The 21,087-nt window shown below is 41.2% G+C and overlaps 1 protein-coding gene across 3 annotated transcripts in view; it reads right to left on the bottom strand.

The window, feature by feature from the left end:
- Positions 1 to 21,087, bottom strand: part of nfatc3a (nuclear factor of activated T cells 3a) — a 63,408-nt gene that overhangs the window by 28,846 nt on the left and 13,475 nt on the right. For all 3 annotated transcript variants that reach the window (XM_071490091.1, XM_071490092.1, XM_071490093.1), the window contains exons 2-3: positions 13,037 to 14,219; positions 8,324 to 8,486 (exon numbers count right to left, since the gene is read on the bottom strand). In XM_071490091.1, the coding sequence (XP_071346192.1) occupies positions 8,324 to 8,486; positions 13,037 to 14,219 (1,346 nt within the window). The remainder of the gene's footprint in view (positions 1 to 8,323; positions 8,487 to 13,036; positions 14,220 to 21,087) is intronic.

Raw genomic sequence — 21,087 nt, 5'->3', positions numbered from 1 at the left:
CCCAGCTGGTCAGTCAGTGAGTAACTGCAGCCTGATAGAGATCAGTTCTTATATTAAACCACAATGACATTAAAACCAGTCACATGTGCCTGGGCCTGTGCTCGCTCAAGCCTGTAACTACCTTATGGATGCCGCTGCTGCTCCTGCCTTTGGATCGAGTTTAGGGTGAACTCTCTCCCCTAAAATAAAACCGCTGGATACAGTTACATAGTCAGCTCTCACTAAATAAAGTCCCCACTTATTTTCGGCCTTCATCTGTTCCACTGATGCAGTAATAAGTCAAGCAAGCTGAGGGGAAAAACATCTCCCATCAATGCATACACACAAGGCTTTGTGCACACACCCAAAGCATTGTAACTTTTCTTTAAAATACAAAAAATACCAAAAAAAAACACAACAGTGTGAAGAGCTGCTCTGAGTGCCAAGAGTTTTGATAATAAAATATTTACACGGGCAAGGATGAAAGGGAGAAAATCGCCTGCTCCCTGCAGCAAAACACTGCCTCTCTTCACATGCAGTGCTTCATCAACATCTACCTGCAAGTATCACTCCTGTCATTCATTTTCTGTTTATCTCTGGTTCTCATTTTATCTTCTCCTGTTTTTATTTTTCTCTCTTCTTCATCTTTCAATCTTTCTCCTACTTGCTCATATCCTCCTGATTTCCCTTCCTTATTTCATCTCCTCCTTCTTCTTTCCCCTTTTGTCAGCCTCTCCACTCCGTCCCTGTCCTCGCCGCTCTTCTACCTCAACCCCAGCCCTCTACCGTAACTCGACACTTTTTCACAGCCAGCGACTCACTCTGCCAAGTTGTTTCTCTGTGTTGCTCCACTGTTGCCATGGTGAGACTCGCTCTGTGTATGCAGGAGTGTGTGTGTATGTGTGTGTGCGTGAGTGTGTGTGTATGAGCGAGCAGCAACGTACACTCACATTGGTGTAAACTACAGCCCTGAAGCTTGTGTCGGAGAGAGTGTGTGCTAGTTAGAATGTGTGGATTTAAGCACATTGACTTTGGTGTAAACTGTGGCCCTTGGAAAGGTTTGTGATGTGTGTGTGTGTGTGTGTGTATGTGAGAGAGAAGAGAGAGAGAGAGAGACAGAGTGTGTGCAACAGATGTAAAAACAGGAGCAATGGTGGTCAAGGTCACGAGTGGGCCCATTTTATCTGGCAGTGGTTTCCCTACTGTGGCACTGTGGCACCACAACCTGGGATCTATGGACACACACACACACACAGCGCAGCTCACACAGGCTTGATGTTTGCCCAGCACACTAGGGAGGGCATAGAGAGCCAGGGGGCCGGTTGACTGTTTGTTTAAACAAGGTCAATACATGTACACGCACATGCACGCACATGCACACACACGCGCGCACGCGTGCACGCACACACACACACACACACACACACACACACACACACACACACACACACACACACAGGAGCGTTTACTGTATACTGCATGAGGGCTGTATATGGCCTTGCTAGACTGGTCCAAGCTCAATTCCTCTTATTCCCTATTCTATCCTCCCCCACTTTCCCTCCCTCTCTCTCTCTCTTTCTCTCTCTCTCTCTCTCTCTCTCTCTCTCACACACACACACACCTCTCTGTCTCTTTCTCTCCCTCTCAGTGACGGTTCTCTCTCGCTGTGCGCTAAGCCTGATTACAACAAATGAGAGCCAAGCTTCCAACATGTTTACATCAAATACAGCCCTGGGGCAAAGCAACACTAGCTCCAGCCAGTTCACACACTGCACGGCTCTGTATTGTTGTCTGTGTGTCTCTGCATTATGGCAGCTAGGCTGCTGAAAGAGCAAGACAGAGACCTGTCAAGGTATGACAAAAGCTTGACTATGGCACAAAGCAAATAAGACAGAGGTAAAAAAAAAAAAAAATTAATAAAAGTAAAAAGGACAGAATAAGGGAAGGGGTTAAAGACACTGAAAATGTGAGAGTGAATGACAGAGACAGAGAGAGACAGTAATTAGGTCACGGTCATGCATTCAAGCACTGGGATCAAAATCATTTAATGCATTCAAGCTGGTGGAAATATTAGGCCATCTTGGACAGCTTCTGTCGTATTCTCTTTCACATCCTTGTCACCAGACACCACAGCTTCATTTAGATTTATTAACTGTGGCAACAGGTTTAAAGATGGACAGAATATTTTTTTTCCAACTGTCTGTTTATTTTTCAGGCTTGTGTTGTAATAAAGCACAGCCATATACTGTCTTTGTCTTGGCTCATTTTGTTTGTGTTCTGTGTAGTGTATGTGTGAGTGAGTGTGATTGTTTGTTCACTGTATCTTCTAGCCTTTTTCTGTTGTGCCTGCCTGTCTCTGTCCATGGCCCAGCAGGTAATACCAGAGGGGCTCCTTATATTTGTGTGGGTGCAGCAGCACTCAATTAAGCTGGTTAAATACGCACAAGGATACCTCAGTCAGCCAGAGAGGCTTTGGACTTATATGTCTCCTAGCAACAGGTGTTCAATTATGGTCTGCAGCTAGCCCCTGAGGAATGGCAAAAACAGCCAGTCAGCCAGGCACAAATGTAGCCATCCTGCAATGTACAATTAATTTGAAAAAATCGGGTAGTCAACAATGTTGCAACATACTGAGGACCAACTGAATCTTGTGCAAATTTTAACCAACCTCAAAAATGTTTTTAACACTAGCACATCAATAACAAAACCACAATGCTTTCAAATCTGTAAAATGAATATTATATATACAGTACACCATTGTATTGTGAACATATTTCATTCTGCAAAAGTCTTTTTAGTTTGTAAATAATTTCTTTCGACCATTAGAAAGTTGAAAGATTTCTCTGGCAAACAGTGCACTATGAGGAGCTGGATTTTTGTTAGAGGTTTTCTATTTTGTTGATCTTAATGCATTAAAAAGTGGTAAATCTTCTGAGAGATAAAAGCCTCACAAACACTGTTGACTGATGGACTTCTGCAGAGCTACACTGCGGCTAGTTAACAATATCATTAGCCCAGTGTATCTGTCTTTGCATAGAAATACACAGCATTCCTCAAAGAAACCACTGCTATGAATCATGTCTGTCAAAACACTTCAGTGTAAACACTGTCACGCTTTGTGGCCTTTGTTTGTCTGGCTACCACACGTACAGACAGATAAGGAGCTGACTGTTATGACCATGGTCAGCCAGTGCTATACAGTTTGACACCTCGTTTCTCTTTAGATCACTGATCGACAGCTGGTCAACCATTCATGTCTTTCTTATTAGTATTAGCTGGTTTCAAACTCCCAACACATTGCAGTCTCATGTTTTATTCTGAGCAAGTGAGATGTATTTATATTGCCAAAGCACAAGTTACTGTGATAAAGAATTCAAAGGCTTGTCTGCTGCTTAATATAATACACTCCACAGTGCACTCGCTTAGTTGCAAGATAACAAAATGATACAGTACAAGCGGAAGAGTACACACAGAGCACCAGTTCGCGACATCAGTAAGCTGAAGTATGATAATATGCTCATTAAGCTAAATCTAAATAATTCTGACTATACAATAGCTCCACAATTAATAGCCTTACTTCAGTGGGTCATTTGCTTCATATTTTCTGTGGCTACACTTGTGTACAGCTCCTACATCCTGTGTCTGGGGCCTAAAACCGCATGGTTAGAAATCACTGGTTTAAAACTGCACCTGAACTGAGCTATTAAATTCTACAAAGACACGCTGACAAAATTAACACAACCATTCTCTCTCAGGAAGCAGTTATCCTACAACATCCTGAATACCCTTTCCATGAGAGTCACTGGGTGATAGATGCCATAAACATTTTCTTTCCTTTACACCTAAAGGGAATAAACACATGCAGTAGTAATTTTTAAAGTTCCTTACCATGCCAATCAACAATTCTGCCTAAAGCTCTTCAGTAAAATACAGCTGCTGGAACCCTCGTAACAAAACAACATATTAATTGAACAATTTTTATAATACATTGTTATTTATCTAATAGGTGTTTGTGCGCTTGTGTATATGTGGGTTAGAATGAGAGAAAACGATGAGACAGAAATCTTGCCTACACACAGAAACAAGACAGAAAGCCATATTAGAACAGTCTGAGTTTGCCTGACCCCAATCTGTTGAGTGAAACACCTGTTGGGGCTCCCACCCACAGCTAACTCAGTGATCAAGCAAAAAAAGTCCATAGCAAGGCGAACACAGGATCACAGACCTACATGCACATGATAGAGACATCCTCGAGTTTGTAAACAAAGCCCTGGCTTGTCTGCAAGTTTGCCAAAACCTTGACAGGTACAAGTTATGTTAGTGTGAGTACTTGACCACCACCTGCTAAAAGACAGTGGTTTGAGCTTCAAGTAGGTATCCCAAATTTAAAATGTTATAATTTTTTAACGATAGTGACATAGAAATATTTGCATGCATTTCATTGCATGCAAGGTGACATACCCAGATAATCGTGTTACTGGGTAATACGGGTTGGTATTCCCTGCTGATGAGGGCTCCACCTGCTCCACCTTTTTGTAATACGGTCCCAAATACAAATTATGCCAAGAAATCTTAGTTTGCAGACTTCAAACAGGCCAGATGAAGAAATCAAATCTATCCAGCAATAATAACAGACAATGCCCTGACCTTGCCTGATGCAAATGGTTTCCGAAGTCTGATGGAAAATGCAAGGCCAGAAGAATTAAACATTAGCACCAAGGAGAAGACAACTTAATAACTCCATCTTTTTTTGTTAATTCACATTGAACAATACACATTTTAGATCTTTAACACAAACATAAAAAGCCAGCCCCAATCCTCCTTCCTCTGACATTCTCTTGTTTTTCTGTTGACACAGCAGCTCAGTGGCGCATTGATCTGGGCAACAGTGGGGCCACAAAAGGAAGTCTTCACCATGTCCAGATGGCAGCTATGGCGTCATTGGGTGACATCACGCCACCAGAGTAAAGACCCAAGGAGAATAAGAGGTCCCGCAGAGCACAAAAGACGCAGAAGTACAATGGGTAGCAAGGGTAGTTGCTTTAATATTATTGTACTTAAGATCAAACTATAAAATATTGTTGACAAATCTATGAATATAAAAAAAAACTCTCACTTAATGCTTTCCATTATTACAAGGTCCTTCTTAATGTTGCCACCCAAATTATTTAAGTTGGTATTCTAATTCTGGGACAGAGGAGCTGTAATCACACACGCTGGTGTGTCATTCTGTCTCCAGAGAATAGCTTGCTTCACACCTACAGTGCACCTGGGAAACACAATATGTGCAAGCTTGTTAAAGGTTTCAATGGTCTGACCCCCTTATATCCAATGTATACTGGGTCAGTGGCTGATGTCTACTATACTTTTTCAGCATTAAATGTGACATATGTCTGACCTTATATCCAGCATCTCATTGTGTGTTCCCGAACAATAATGCAAAGCAGTGTGTTGGATTTTAAAGTAAAGGTGTTTCTATAAAAAACAATTTTGAGATCACAGGGTAAAGAAATGACCTTTCAATATGGTACTTTTTTGCACAATGCATCAAAAAGAGGTTAAGAAGACTGACAATAGAGGAGTGGGTATTTAGTAAACAAAGAGTGTCTGTTAGACCTGCTGGACAAGTGCTGATACTATCTATCCTCAGATGTTAATTTTATGTTGACTGTCGGTGTTTTTAAGTGTCTAAACAGGGAGTGGGGAACCAGAGATGATTTGTTTAAGTATATCCTAAAATTATTCTGGAGCATAAACTTTTCTGTAAAAGAAAAGAGAGGTGAGTTACTGTGCATTCAGTATACAGGAAGGCTGGAGTAAATTCTGGATTAGCAATTTACAGCCTGACATTAGCCTACTATATACACTGAAATGGAGCAGTATGTATAATAGCTGAATAAAGAATGATGTAAATATTTCTTTAGTTTGATGTAGGTAATACTCTATAATCAAACACATAATTAAAAAAAGACTTTCTTATCAAACTCACTTGCTCCTCCCTCCCTCTCTCATAAAACCCATTCACCCACACATTTGCTCCCTGTGCACAGAGCTCTGCAAACCACCGCTCACAACAAGCAAATGCTGTCTGTGCGCTCCTCTTGCTCTGTCCGCAACAACATATTGCTGTTTGTCTATTTGATCACGAAAGTGCATTCTACCAGTGATACATCTGATTTTCATTTTCAGTACTGGGGGTTTCAGCATACAGATGGTGGATTTCTATAGAAGACACACTGGCTTCTCTCACCTTTTGCAATTATGCAACTATATATACGGAAAATATATTGTACGGCAATAACCCACAAAAACTAATAACCATAAAAATTAGAAGAAGAAAAAAATGTTAAGAATATACAATTATGAAATATGTTTGGAGCAAACCAACCAGAGTCTGCTGTCTTCAGACTAAAGGCAGACTGCACTGACTGTCAGGGCTAAGCATGTAGGTACTGTAGACCAGATTCCAGCTGGGTTTGGAATCAATCTTGAAATTGCCTCATCTGACCTAAGATATAAGCTCTCTGCTAGCTTGCTCCTGCAGGACACTGCTATAACCAAACAATTCCCTCTGGGGTGAGGAATGAGGGCAAGCATGGCAAACGCCTGTTTGAAAAAAACTGACAGCTAAATTATGCATCGTCACATATGGCAGGATAGCATCTTGGTCTAACTGAGGTTGAAATGGTTAATGATTGGCCTGGAGGGAGCCTGCATGACTGAATGCATGAGGACATAGGCTGTTTCTAAAGCAACAAATGGCAGTAATTTGGGCTTCATTGTTGTTTCAGGAAATTTCATGTTCCATTGTTTTGTTTTATTTAATTGTTATCTTGTGTATATTGTGCATAATGAGCTTTGACTGAGTTAGCCTAAGGACTAACCTACTTCCCATCTATAGTCCCAAGCTATGACAACACATGTTGCCTACACTCAATTATAACAAGAATAATAATTATTACACAAAGATTTTGCTGTGGCTTCAATGCATTTTACACATCTTACCACAGATACAATACAGTATATTGCATTAAGGTATCATTTAATCTCTAATCTATTGTATTTTTACTAACTTTTTATGCAAGGTGTCACAGAAGTGCACTTGGGTCCAATAAATACTCTGTATTTAGAACTGGTTAACAGTGGTGACAAGCTTAAGATCACATTAATCTGCATTTTGGTTTTATTCAGTTCTACAATGTAAAATTTGACATAGAAAATGTAGGCAACACTGCAGTGCTAGTAGAATAGATACAAATGTGCAAGTTGTACTGAGGATAGTGGACTGTACATGGCGATCCTATTGGGCTGATTGGGCTGCTAGCCGAACTGTCAGTCTGAAGTCAGCCATTGTCAGGTTCCACAACACTGGTCACGGCCCAGCTCTAAAGCCCAGACTTAATCATATACACAAAGGACGCTTGTCACCGGCTTCTTGAAATGTTAATGAGACTGAAATCTTCTGCTATTGCTCTCTCTCTCTATCTTTCTCTCACTCTCTCGGAGAGAAAAGTAGCCGTATCTGTACGTAGGCTCATCTAGTCTCTTGCAGGTGCTATCAAATGACAAAGCAGCTGACTGGGCTATAGTGACAGCTCTCTTGCCTGCCTCCTTGTCTTCCTGCTTCAACAGGTTGACTGACAGTCTTGCTTTGGGAGAGGATCAACATGACAATCCACACATGCAAATATGTAACATGAAACCCAAAATCTAAAGCTCATTCACGACCACCAGCTGATGTTTGAGCTATAAGGCTGTACGATTCCTTCCTTATAGTCAGATAATGCAGCATTAGTCTCAGTAACAGCTACAGATAAGAAGATTTTCAACAACATCCTGCAGAAGTTGTTCCATCGGGTTTTTCAAATTCAAATACTGACATTTCTGTTTCAAATGATGGGTGATCACATGTACAAATTGGGAGGATAAAACTTATTTCAGTCACATGCAGAGGGCAATCCCTGCAAACTGTGAAACAGCCTCTCAGGCAGCCGTTGTTACATTCACCAAATAAGTTTGGTCCAGCTTCATTCTCTTCCTTTTATGTTTGATTTCATCACCTAAGGCTGCAAGAGTTGATGTCTTAGCAGATGGAGCTTGATGATAAGTGCTCAGTGCGCATGGTCTAAATTAACTAATGCACAGAAAGCATCATGTTAACACAGACAGTAAATCAGCTGTGACCTCAGAGGGGAATTTAATCCTCAGTGTGGTACAAACATCAGTGCTCATTTTGTTTAATGGAGCAAAGAACCTAAGTTTATTTTCTGTAAAAAAGATTTGATGGCTGAGCAGCTGTAAGTATAGTGCCCCAAACACGTAGAAAAATGCCCAAATACGTTACCTTGACGATTGGGTGGCCACCAGATGCTGCTTTGACGGCACCTCGGCTGCCCTCTGTCTCATAGTGCGCTCGGTGGTGGGCTTTGGGTTGGACCTCTATCTTCAGTTCATATTGGCTAAACTGGCTTGGCAGCGGCCAATCTAAAGGAGGCAGTGACGAGGTCCTGTGGAGAGAAAACCACAAGCGTGCGTGCGCACGCACACACACACACACACACACCCACACAAAGAAGAAGAGAACATTACAACTGTTCTGTAAAAGACTTCATTTGAGACGGAAATGTTTGTGGTTATGGTAATTATGACTGTAAATATGAACAATCTGTCCTGAAGCATAAGACTAGGACAGCACAGAATCTTATCAGTGATGAAGAGAGGACATTTTAACAGCCTTAACAGTAAGAATTTCCCTATGAAACTCTGCTTGGGTAAATACACCTTCATATTTTCCATATTTCAAATTATTGTGTACAGATGTGTTTAACCTGCGACACCACAGTGTAAGGTCAAGAAGGACAGCAACCACTCTTTCTTACTTCATGACTGATGACAATGACCGCTCTTAAGGCTGTCTGAAAGCATTCAGAAGCTGAAATGGTGGTATTCCCCTTACATGGTCTAAGACAGTATAATAGGTGCAAAATGGGGGTATAATGCACAGTGTACTTAGTCCCACCAGACAATGAATCACTGGGATGCCCACATATATTATTCCTGTTCTTAGACATAGCACTTTTAATAGGTCAACTTAAGACTTTAAGGGTGAGTCATATTTTAAGGGGAACTTTTCTTTGTGAGTCTTCTGTGTGGGTCAGTGAACGGGTGGTAAAATGAGAGTGTGTGTCAGACACTGAGTAAATTACGCTGTGTGTGAGTGTGACTGCATACTGTACGAGTGTATATTTTAATATGTAGTGCACCACAGGGGCTGGCATTGTGTGTTTTTCCTCCCCGCCTCATTTTTTTTTTTTTTATCTGGCCAGGCTACAATCATATTTGAACAGCTGCACTTGAAAATAAAACGCTCACTGGCCTTCTCCACAGAGAAACTGGGTCTCTCCACCTTACTGCATTAGATCAGTTTACCCCCCGCCCCCCAGAACATTTTGCAAACACTGGCATTAACCAAGCTGCAACCTCGTCCAATAATAGTCAATACTGTTGATTACAATTTATGTAATCATATTTATGTACAGTCCTCACAATTCGCTAAAGAGTTTTTCATTATAGTGAAATATACTTCATTATGAATATAACTTAAACTATCACTATCCTACTAATTTTGTTATTTTTATCATCATTACCTTTACATCTTTCTCATTGTCATAATTATTATGTCTATGATAGCTTCAAATGTTACCAAAAGGAATTTTTACAATTGGCTCATCCACAGTTTGTTTTATGCTAGTTAAGTTTTCTTTAGATTAATGCTTTACTTGGTTGACAGTAAATTATTAGTTTTCTTATTTTTTCCCAAAACAGACGCCTCCTTTTTGGTATGCTCTGTAATATTTGTGTATAACTATTACAATACATATTTTTAACTTGAGAAAGTAGTTTACTTGTAGAACAAGCTACAATGTATACCTGTGTAACATCTTGGTAGTGTACACAGTTCATTATTCATGATCCAAGAGGCCTACTGTAGGGCAACACAAGCTTTATGTGTGTCATCCAGGTGTTTTGTCTGGCAGCAGTTGCAAGGTGCCATAGTTTTTTTAGCACAGAAGTATAAAAAATCATAAATTAAACTCTGCCTGTCTATGTAGCCACGCACACTCCCACTTTGTCCATGTATGTGTGTCTGTAAGTCGATTGCTCTGCATGTTAGGCCTGAGTAAGGAAAGTGACTCTGTGCTGTCTCATGAGCTAAGAGGCAGACACTTTTCTACACTCTGATCTCTGCTTCAGCGTTAACCACTGTGAGCTCTTTGCGCACCATGTCACATGGTGGCATAAGCTTTTATTTGGCTCTACTTAAGACAGCACAGGCTCCTAGCATGCAAATGTACTGAGTCTAAACTCCACGACCGATATTTGACAGTACAAATAATTTTTAAGGGAAAGTTTGTAAAGTTTAAGCCAGTATGGCTGACTCCCCTAATTCTACCCTTTCCAAATGCCTGTCAAGTGTTGGCTACGTGCAGACAAATCTGATCTGACTGAATTAGAGTCAGGCTTTCAGAGGAGCAATTTAATTTCATAAACTGACCTACAGCCTGGCATTAAATTCAAAGGAAAGACTGCATTTCGGAATGAAAAGGCATGTGTCTGATATTCTATAGATGTTTTCTGCAGTTCAATGAAGCCTTGTGGTTGGAAATCGAATTGAGCTACATGCGGGAGATTCTCCTACCACATATGACATGGAAATGTCTCCTAAAACCACTTCAGGTCATAATTTGTTACATAAACACTAACTTGTTCAGGTTGAGGAAATCACAAATGATTACAGGCACATATACCACAAAGAGCTTTCATGAGATTATTCTGTCACTTTGCTTTTTTCTTCTTCTGTTTAACTATATGATTATTAATTTGCAAATGCCACAATGAATATAGTGTGTGTAATCCGTTGTAATGTCAAAATACTCAAATAATCAACCTCAATCCTTTTCTGTTTGATTTTCTAATATGGTTTTCATCTTCCAGCTTTATCTAAGATCACAGTGTAATAGAGGCATCACCCTTATGCTTTCCTCCCAGCAGGCATGACATAACCACCCAGGAAGTGTGGGTTTGCATGGCTGCTACGGTAACAGGAGTAGAGGAGGACAGAGGAAATATGAGCTTTGTGACGGAGCACAGCAGGAGCGTAGGCCTATGTCCTGACATAGCATAACCTTTCTCAAATGTCTAAGCCATAGAGTAGGGGCTCCAAGTGTAATCACATTCCCACAACAATGTCCTCTCTACAGTCTTCATCATCCCACTAGCATCCTTTCCATCCAATGATTTAGTAAATTTTGCAGCTACACGTGTTGGAGAAAGGGAACTGCATTTCTCATCCCAAAGGTTATCCTGCTTTTAACGTCCAAGCCCAATAAGTACAGCAAATGAGCAAAGCAGTAATAGTTAATTTATTCATTCCAGTAATGCAGTGATTAATGCTGTCCTTTTGCTTAAATAAAGCTTATGGCAACCAACTCATGAGAGTGCCGTTTAAGATCTCATCATGGACAGCTCAGGGAATAGTGCATGAGCAGACGCTTTGTCAAAACAAGTGTCTGAACACCCCACTGATTTTTGATCCCACCCACTCTAACCCAATCCCACTCGTTCCACCTGGACCATCTGTTCAAAATATCACTAACACACGTATGCATGCACTTAGGCAACTTAACAATCTTCTATCTTAAGGCAGACAGGAGCTTACCACCTAACTGTCTGCTGTGAAAATGGAAAGCTTGTTCTACCCTATATTTTATGCCAGTGTGAGCGACTACCAATGGCAGGTTGGGCATTAGTACATTATCTTTACGGGGAATAGCTATAAGGAAATACTTGTAGGACACAATTCGAGTAAACAGCATTGTTAAAAAAGAAGTCTGTTGTGTTCTTCATGATATAGCACTTAACTCTACAGCAATGTGGACATTATTCTGCCACTGTCTTAGCTGTGGCTCTCTTAGGAAATTTCACTTGCTAGGGCAAGGATGCAAAGATCAAACGGTGACTCATCAGAGCTGATCCTGTTATTGTCTGGAGAGTGTTAGGTTTATGTGAGCAAGCATTTGTGTTATGTCTATACATGTGTGTGCATGTGTGTGTTTGACCCTTGCCATATGTGCCCTGTGCTGATTTACAGCGCTAGGGGCCAGTGCACACAAACAAGGCCACGTCTTCATCTGCTGCACACATTGGAGAACCGACAGCAGACTCCTCTCCTAAAAAACTCCATTATAGTTTCTGATGGCACACATCACTCTTTAATGTGGAGTTTGTGCCTGCATGTTTGTATGGGCATGTGTGTTTGGAGGAGTTGGTGTGGGTGTGCGTCCCTGTGATTCCCTCAACACACTAATAAACTTGTATTACTCCATGACGTAACTAAGATTTATACTGCTGATACAAAGCTCAAAGTTCCCTGTTACTGAACATTGATCTGCAGAGTTCCATCAGCAGGTCTATTATTCATCTAAAATGCTATTTGATACTAATTTACTGCGCTGTAATGTTTACACTTCCCTGCTAGATCAAAGAGGGTTTTCAATCTTTATGACATCTCACAACACTCAATAAAAACATGCACCACTGATGTCTTTTGTTCAGCCTTGGCCTACTAATTGCTTTTAAGACTGACGATATGTGCTGACTTGCCAAGTGGTGATTGCATTAATAATTCACAAAAACACTGATAACACCGGCATCACCATATCACCTTCTGTTTTTGGCTCTAAGTTAAAAACACCTTCAAGCTTCAGGTTGTCATCTATCAAGAATCTATTCCTCACTGCACTGCAGTCACAACTGTCGCCAATTCTTTCTCAAATACAAATAGGAAGTAGAATAGAATAAACTGACTGCAACAGAAAGTTCTTTCAACCAGTTGAGAAATAAGTCCTCACTGACACTGGAAAAGATTACAGCGTTTAGAATTTTCCTGGCGCTTCATCTCCCACTAAATCTCACATCTGCATCAATCATTAGCTTTGCATGGATTAGAGATGGAGCTGTAAATTCTGCGTATTCTCCTCAATATCGGCTAATTTACCTGAATATAGGCGTATGACCGGGCTTGGGTTTATTCCATGAGAAGTGGGAGGGCACTGAGAGGAACTGTTCCCCTGGCCCATCCTTCTTCAGGCTGTGCATGGCCTCATCTGAGGGAGAGTCTAGATTAGGAGACATATTTCCTTGGTCATCTAGCCCTAGCTCCCCTTTCCCACACTGCATAGCTGTTCTGTCCTGCGAGGTCTTCCTTGTCTTGGATGGGATGTCTGCCTCAGATGGACAGCACTGGAAGGGTGACATGCCTACAGAGGGACTGCCAACCCAGGTGTCCTCTGTAACGCTGCCTCTAGGTGAAGGTCCTGGTGTGGGTGTGGGTGAGTGATGTGGAGACAATGAGCCGGGATAGCAGATTTCGGCGCTAGAGTGACGCCTCTTCCCACAGGGTGAGGTGGGACGTGAGGAAGGCCTGGAAGGTGGCCGTGGGCTAAGCCAATTTTCATCAGTGACACTGGTGCGTGGTGAGTGGCAGGGGGACTGTCGTGGTGATAGGCTGACAGAGTGGGAGTGGTGCACAAAGGCTGGATGGTGGTGCTGCCAATGGGGCTGCTCCTCCAGAACTCCACCACCAGTTTGAGGGGAGGCACAGCCTGGGGAAGTAAGCGGGGAGCCCAGGGTAAACCGGGCAGCTGCTTCATTTAGCTCGGAGTCAACATCATCATAGACATGTGAGAATGATTCACAGGAGGAGGCATCAGAGAACCAGCTCCGAGAGGAGAGGCTGCTGCATGGGCTGGGGCTGAGCGAAGTGTCCCGGTATGAGTGGTCTAGCCGTAAATACAGGTGGTCTCTGGACAGTGGCCTGTCACCATGGTAGTCCCCATCAGGGCCATTGGCCCTCAGATCCTCCTCATTGGCATCCATCTCCTGCTGGCAGCTAGGGGATATAGAGGTGATTTGGATACTGGGGCACTCAAAGGCCTTTGGTGCCTCCACAGGAGCAGAGGGCAGCAGGGGGGAGCTGCCATACTTGGAGTCTTGTGCCTCATAGCTTGGAGGCTGAGATCCTGGTTTGTGTGACTGAAGGCGTTGGGAAGTGTTGATGACCTGGGAGTGAGACTGCATGCCATGACGAGGCAGGCCAATAGACTGGTGGTTAGTCACCATAGCCTGGGGCTGGCCCACATTTAGGATGTAGAACGATGTGTTGTCATCAGGCTCCAGATCTAGGAGAAGAAAAGGAAGAGAATATTAAGGTATAGTGATCTGGAAAATATTTTCTATATTATTATATTTCTATTATATATATATATATATATATATATATATATATATATATATATATATAATGTCTATGTTTCTTAGTTCAACTTCATTGAATTAATGAAGAAGTACTAAAAAAAAATGATGATGCAAAATTCTCATCAACAACGCATGCTTTTAAACATGATGAGATCAAGGTTAAAACAGCAAGAGTGACCTTGGACAAAGGTAACCACTGCAGCTGTTAAAATGACCTGGCTGTAAAGACTATACCATAGTTGTCTCACAGCTCCACAAGCCACACTCATGCGATCAGTTATGAGACTGAGTGACATATCTAAGGTTGTGCTTATGCAGATCAAGCAAAAGCATCTGTAAGCACACAACCAACACATCCACCATTTGCATCTAACCGATGCTTTTCTAAAAATCAGTACAGTAGACAAGAAAATACAAGGAAGGAATAATGACATTACCTCCATCTAAGATTAGCCTGTGTTGGTCCTTCAGTTCAGCACAATTAAATAATAATTATGAGGCCAAACTGCCAACTCCAAAAGCACCCAAGATATCGAAGGCATATTTTAGGTGTTGCCTCTTCTGAAGCAGTACAGAGACATGATCCCGACTCTCCTTTTAGTCTATGAAACTATTACTTTTAAAAGGGAAAATATGTAATTAATAAGTCCATCTGCATATATGACATTCATTCTCCTAGTAATTTATTCATCCTGCTTCTGCCTTGTTTTCAGCCAACACTGCACTACACCAGCACTACACTTGAGCCTCTGGTTGCCAAAACTGCGAGAATCATTTGGTCACAAACCCACGTGCAGTTGCGCCCTGAGTTTGCGCTTGCTACTGAGCCCAGTTTCAGGAAATTAGAGGCCAGAGTGTTGCTGGGTAGCAGGCAGTCATATAGGCATTGTTCCAAGAGGGATAACCGATGAACAGCACTACTCAGGAAACAAATTCACACAACGGTGCGTGCTGTCGGCTGTCATCACAGCTAGCGCCAGCAGGCTATTTATACCAAAGGTCATCCGGCACAGGCAGCATGTACACACACAAACACACACACCCCCACACAAACAAACAGACAAAAGCCCATTGTCTGCATTGGCACTACTCTATTAGAGGTTATTGATAAACTTCCACTGGACATGCTCTGCTGCTCCCGTTGGGAATAATCCCCCCACCCATCCAGTGTTTCAGATGTGAGAAGTTACTTTCACATGCAGAGCCACTGTCATATTTGAACAGTAGGAGCTGATATTTTATTTTTCTATTTGGAAACATTTCCAAAAATATTTGCATTGTCAATTTAGATTGAAGAAAAACACAAACCACAATTTAGAACTCATCATTTACTTTTGTACAGTAGCATTCACCTAAACAAGCATACATTAAAAGGTCAAAAACATCAGATATAATCCACTGTAATCCACTGTTGTGTAACACCATCTTTCCACTCATATCCTATATTTGACCTTTTAAGATATGATGAATACAACTCATACTTAACGGAAGAGAAAAAATAAAATTATTAATATCCTTCAGAAAATTGCAAAATGATGAGGGCAAAAATTTAGGCCAATAGACATTCATAAAACATCTAGCTTAGCCAAAACCACAGTGTAGCCTGCACAGGATAAGGTTGTGAAATCATTACACAACACTATTGTGACTATATTCCTAAAATGTACAGTGGGGTGCAAAACCCTGAGACCGCTTTCCCTCCACTGTACCGACCTGCCAAAATATAAGAGACTGTTTTGTTTCATTCTACATTCTAAGTAAATATTTTTATAATATTTAAATATCTTATATTTATAAATATTTTAATTTACTATCACAACACTGAAGCCTTTGCTGAACTGTCAAACACAGATAAATAGGCCATAACTTGGCAACAAGTCGATTAAATTCCCATCTTTGCATCAACTGATAACCCATTAAAAGGGTTAAAAGGGTAGTAAAAGGGTTCTGGGAATGGAGAGTGTTGCTACAATATGTTTCTTCCCTCCAACAGCAGCAACAGAGGCAGTAGCGGAAAGCTCTTTATTTATAGCTGCTCAGCTTCGCACTGGCCCTGCCTGCTTGTCACAAGACCCAGCAGTGGATCCTCTGACGACAGAATCTGACTGACTGACAGGGAGCAAGAGAAGGACAACGGAATCGAGAGGAAGAGAAAGAGGCTGTGAAGATTAGAAAAAGCAATGCATCCTCTCACTCACTGATACCCTGAATTGGGAAATACAGTAACATGAAGAGTACTGAGAAAGACAGAGAAAAAGTGAGAACTTAACCATGGGCAGGGCAGTAAAGACACACAGACACTCACACCATAAGTGAAGGAGGAATATGCATTGTCAAAGCATCACCTGTTTCCCGTCGATTACATCGCACTGTGCACCATACCATGCTCACAGAGAACAGAAACATCACCTGCAATTTTATAGTGACAATGTTGTTTTTTTCTGGATTGCAAAATGTTCCCTCTCTGCTGCAATTATGATACAGCAAATCTATCTTGTAAGTGTCTTTCCTTCTTCTTCTATAAACTAATAAAACAGAAATTAACTATTAAGTAAACATTAATTCTTCCTTCTAAAAGCCCTTATCCTAGAGACAGATTTAGAGAAACATGAGTTAGGTGATAGCAGAGGTATAAATGCATTATAACTCTTTTAAGAGTCTATAGGTGGTTTAAAATATTTCCACTACTGTTGAGTGCAAGCTCACATCTTGTCCTCACTGAGATGTTTTTTTAAATGGCTGAGACAGTGAACCATCAAGCAGCCACAGGATTTGACTTAATTAGCATGGAGAGAGGACAGGAGATGCAGAATGGGAAGAAAAGAACAGTCAAGACAGTCTGTCTTCCTCTCCCCTCACTTGTCTGGCAAGTTGTTTTTTCTTAACAACATATATCCCAGGGGAGGACATATATCAAAAGACAATAAGCAGAAAGAGGTGCAGCCAGGTGACCATGTTGGTACAATACTACCAGCAGAAATAGGGTTTAATAGTAAAAGAGTCTTTCCTTAGTATTGATATGTCAACAGCAGCATTAACACAATGCAGAAAATGAATTAAACAGAACTATATTTAAAACCAATTCTGTCAAAACTAAATAAGTTTTGTTGAACTTTTCTAAGGAGCCACACTTGAATCAAAATAATTAATGCACAAATGCACACGAGGAGCAAATAATCTAAAAACTATCACTCAAACTCACCAGACCCCACTGTATAAAAAGATACAGCTTCATGAAACACACTCTAAGTTAAAAGTAAGTAGACATAGGGAGATTGGGGCGCTGGAAGAAGAAAAGTGAGCATCTGCATGTGATGGCATGTGAGGCAACAGAGCCAATAACAACAGCATGTGGCAGGTAGAACCTACAGGGATTAATGAGAGGTTTACAGGTTAAACAGCAGACTAGAAGGGCATTCAGAGTGCACAGACCTCTGCCAAGGCCAATGTCAAACAACATACACCAGACTTAAGGGAAAAAAATCAAAATTCATAGTAAATGAATAAACAGACATAAATAGACATAGGTGAAAACAAAACCTCCTTGGCGGAGATAAATATAAGTGGTGTTTGTATGGATCAGTCAGTTGATGTGCCATGCAGAGGCATCAACAGACCATGTGCACTGAGACAGATGCACCAGTAATATTTTTCTCTACTTCATTCAACAATGACTCGCAATATAATCTTTTACAATGGAAACGTGCTACGTATTGTTTTGCACAAGCTACCACTCTCACTTTGTTTCTTCCACATATTCACTTGGTAGGATTCCATATTAAATATTTAAATGCCACATATAAGACATGAGTTGTCATTTGCTAAAAAGTTGGGGTTTTTTTGATTTGTCAGTTTGCATTTCTGGTCTTCTGCTTAGCCAAAAAAACAACCTAATTTTAACTGTGTTGAATCACACCAAAATAACATAAAATACAGATAATTCAGGGCAAGGCAGAGCAAACCCTGGTGCTGATTGAGTAATGAGCTGCTGCTGTAGTAAATTGGGTGCTAATCACACACAAACTGAGAGCGCAAATTGAATGAAAGTCGCAGTGTTATTTGCCCTGGGCTTTTATGTTGGAAAATAAGGCACTGAGTTTTTATTTCCTTTTTATGGCACGTTGTTTGTGAAGCCTAAATGGAAGGCAAGTTGGTTTATTAAGTGGGTGTGACAAATAACATTGATCTTAAGTGACAAGACTAAAGAGTAGTTTTTAGTCCCAGACTGATATGATTTGGTCTAAATTTAAATTTCACGCAGATCTTCGGGTCTAGCAAAATACCTGATTCCTGCCATTGCTATTGTGTTCTGCCTGAACTGATGCAAACTTCATTAGGGGTACACTAATAAAATGCCTACCAATCAGACAATGGTCTATTTAGACCTTATTATCATATGAAGACATAACAGAACAACAGGAAAAGTTTCAATTACTGGATTAGGTAGGCAGCCAAATGTGCTATAAAAAGCAGCAGTCACTAGAAACTAATGTAGACAGGGTGACCTCTGAGTACTGACAGTTCATTTCTGACACAGCGCTTTGAATTTTGCACCTTATGGTCACAGATACTGTAACAACCTATTCAGTATAAACTATTGAAAACCATGCACAGCTTTTACTGCTATATTTCATTTCAAACGTTTCATGTCATACTTGTGTCAGTGGGTGACCTGCTCAGTCATCATGTATATCATATAATGCAGTTACTATGTTTAAAATTTATGACATAAAAATATACTAAAAAAAATGTTATTCTCAGGGACAGTCTTGGCCTTTGTATAAGATGTCTGTGTTGGCTTGTTGATAGTAATAAGAGCAGTAACTTGTCTCTGGACTGTCTGTTTGTTGGTCTCTTCAGATAACAGATTAGAAATTCCTCAGGTGGGTTGTCTTACAGTGTCAGTCGTGTAAGATTCATTTAACATATTCAAAGTTCAAATTGATTATTACTTTTTGTAGTTTGCCATAATTTTCTGTCTCTCTGTTACATAATAGTTTTATGTTTATTTGATGAGGGTTAAAAAGAAGTCCAACGGTCTAAGAATCTACCTTTTTACTTCTGTTATATCCATCATAACACATGGTGGAAGAGTTAAGTGGCCGTGTTGCAGAGATGAGGGTCAGACAGGGGACGACCATGTTACCTGGCCCACAGCCCTCTCCTTGCCCTGAGATAAGATTAGCCTGCTACCTAAAACCCTCCAGTGTTGGGAAAGGGGTGGGTGATGGGAAACCCCCCTGTAGGAGCCAAACAACAGTCACCTTAGGAAAGAAGGAGGAGGAGAGGAGAGGAGAGGAGGGAATGCAGTGGTACTGTTGTTTTAACAATGGCCTTGGTTGCAAAGCCCCTGCACTGTTCCTGAAAGCCCGGTGCGTCACACACTCCTCAAGTGTCCATACATCAGACAGCCAATCCAGTTAAATAAAGATCTCTAAGAGGCTTTGCTGTACCTAAGCTAATAATAGCTTTGCCTCACTGGGAGATGTTTTGGTGAACCACGGATTGTTGGATGTTTGTGACACACCACAAACACCAGTGTGTTCTCAAGGCAACCACAGGGAACGGTCTGACCCACTGGTGATGGTGGCATTCACTTTGGCTATTCCACACAAAGCTCAACAGGCCTCTGGCTGACCGTCACACTGCCTGGGGATTCTCGCTTGGGGGATAATCCGTGGAGACTTTGTTCCTCCCCCTCCTACTCTCACTGCACACAAAGTGTGTCAGGGTCCTGTGACCGGCAGTGACACACAGGCCCACATTCTGAGAAAGCCCAGTTTACTACTGAGGGAGGGAAGGATTCTTCTCTCCTAGAGACGATGACAAGTTCACTGCTGCTGCAGGTTCCTGCCGGTGCGCACACAATCTTTCTGTCTACCTCTCTTTGTGTGTATAAGTGCATGTGTATGGGTATACAAGTGTGGGTGGTGTTGAATGTTCCTGCGTGTCTGTGGTTGTGCCTTTGTGTCTTCCTGTGACTTTTTGCACTTTTACTGTATGGGTATATGTGAGTGTACCTATATGTGGGTGAGTGTTCACATGTATGTGTATGTTCACCCCAAGTCATATTATTGCCTTAAGTTACCCACTTGCCTCAATACCATTTGGTGCTGGAGCAACAGGGTAACCTAAGACAGGGTTCCCTTTGTGGTGGGCAAGCAGGTTGATTAGAACAGGCTCTGCTTACATCCCCTGTACAGAAAGCTTTGTGTTCAGCCAGGTCTCCTCTTTCAGCTCTCCTGAAGAGCTGCTGACCAACAGACCACAGCAAAACTGTGCCAACACACTATGTACTATAAGCCTCATGGGATAAATGGCATATAGCTCACATAAATAATCAATTAACACAATTAAAAACAGTAAATGTGATATTTTTGAATTCTTTGGTCTGTTAAATAAGTGAAAAATCTAAATGCTTGATGTTAATGAAACAAAATTTTAATGTTTCATGAGCATTTTAGACATGTCAGTCATCCTTCTCACAGAAGATAAGCCTCTGTTTCAACAAATGTGCAATATGAAGTCGTTTTTATGCACTGAGCTAGGGATGCATCAAGCCAACTTTTTCTTTGCTGAAACCAATTGTAATACCTAACGTCATGGTATCTGTCAATACAGATTAACAATCAGACACCAGTGGCCTTTTTTCCAAATTTAAAATTAGTATCCCTCTCTGTGTGGAACTCTTCAGTGTTCATTTTTATGTAAGGTAACATTAGAGCAGAGATTGCTGTGGCAGTAAAACCCAAGTGGCGTTCTGCTGTGACTAAATGAACTAAGTGAAAATAA

The sequence above is a fragment of the Trachinotus anak genome, unplaced genomic scaffold (genome assembly GCF_046630095.1).
Source record: "Trachinotus anak isolate AG129_WGS33_773 ecotype Australia unplaced genomic scaffold, CSIRO_AGI_Tana_v1 ptg000011l, whole genome shotgun sequence".
NCBI classification, from domain to species: Eukaryota; Metazoa; Chordata; class Actinopteri; order Carangiformes; family Carangidae; genus Trachinotus; species Trachinotus anak.
This window is presented reverse-complemented; position numbering and strand designations above follow the sequence as displayed.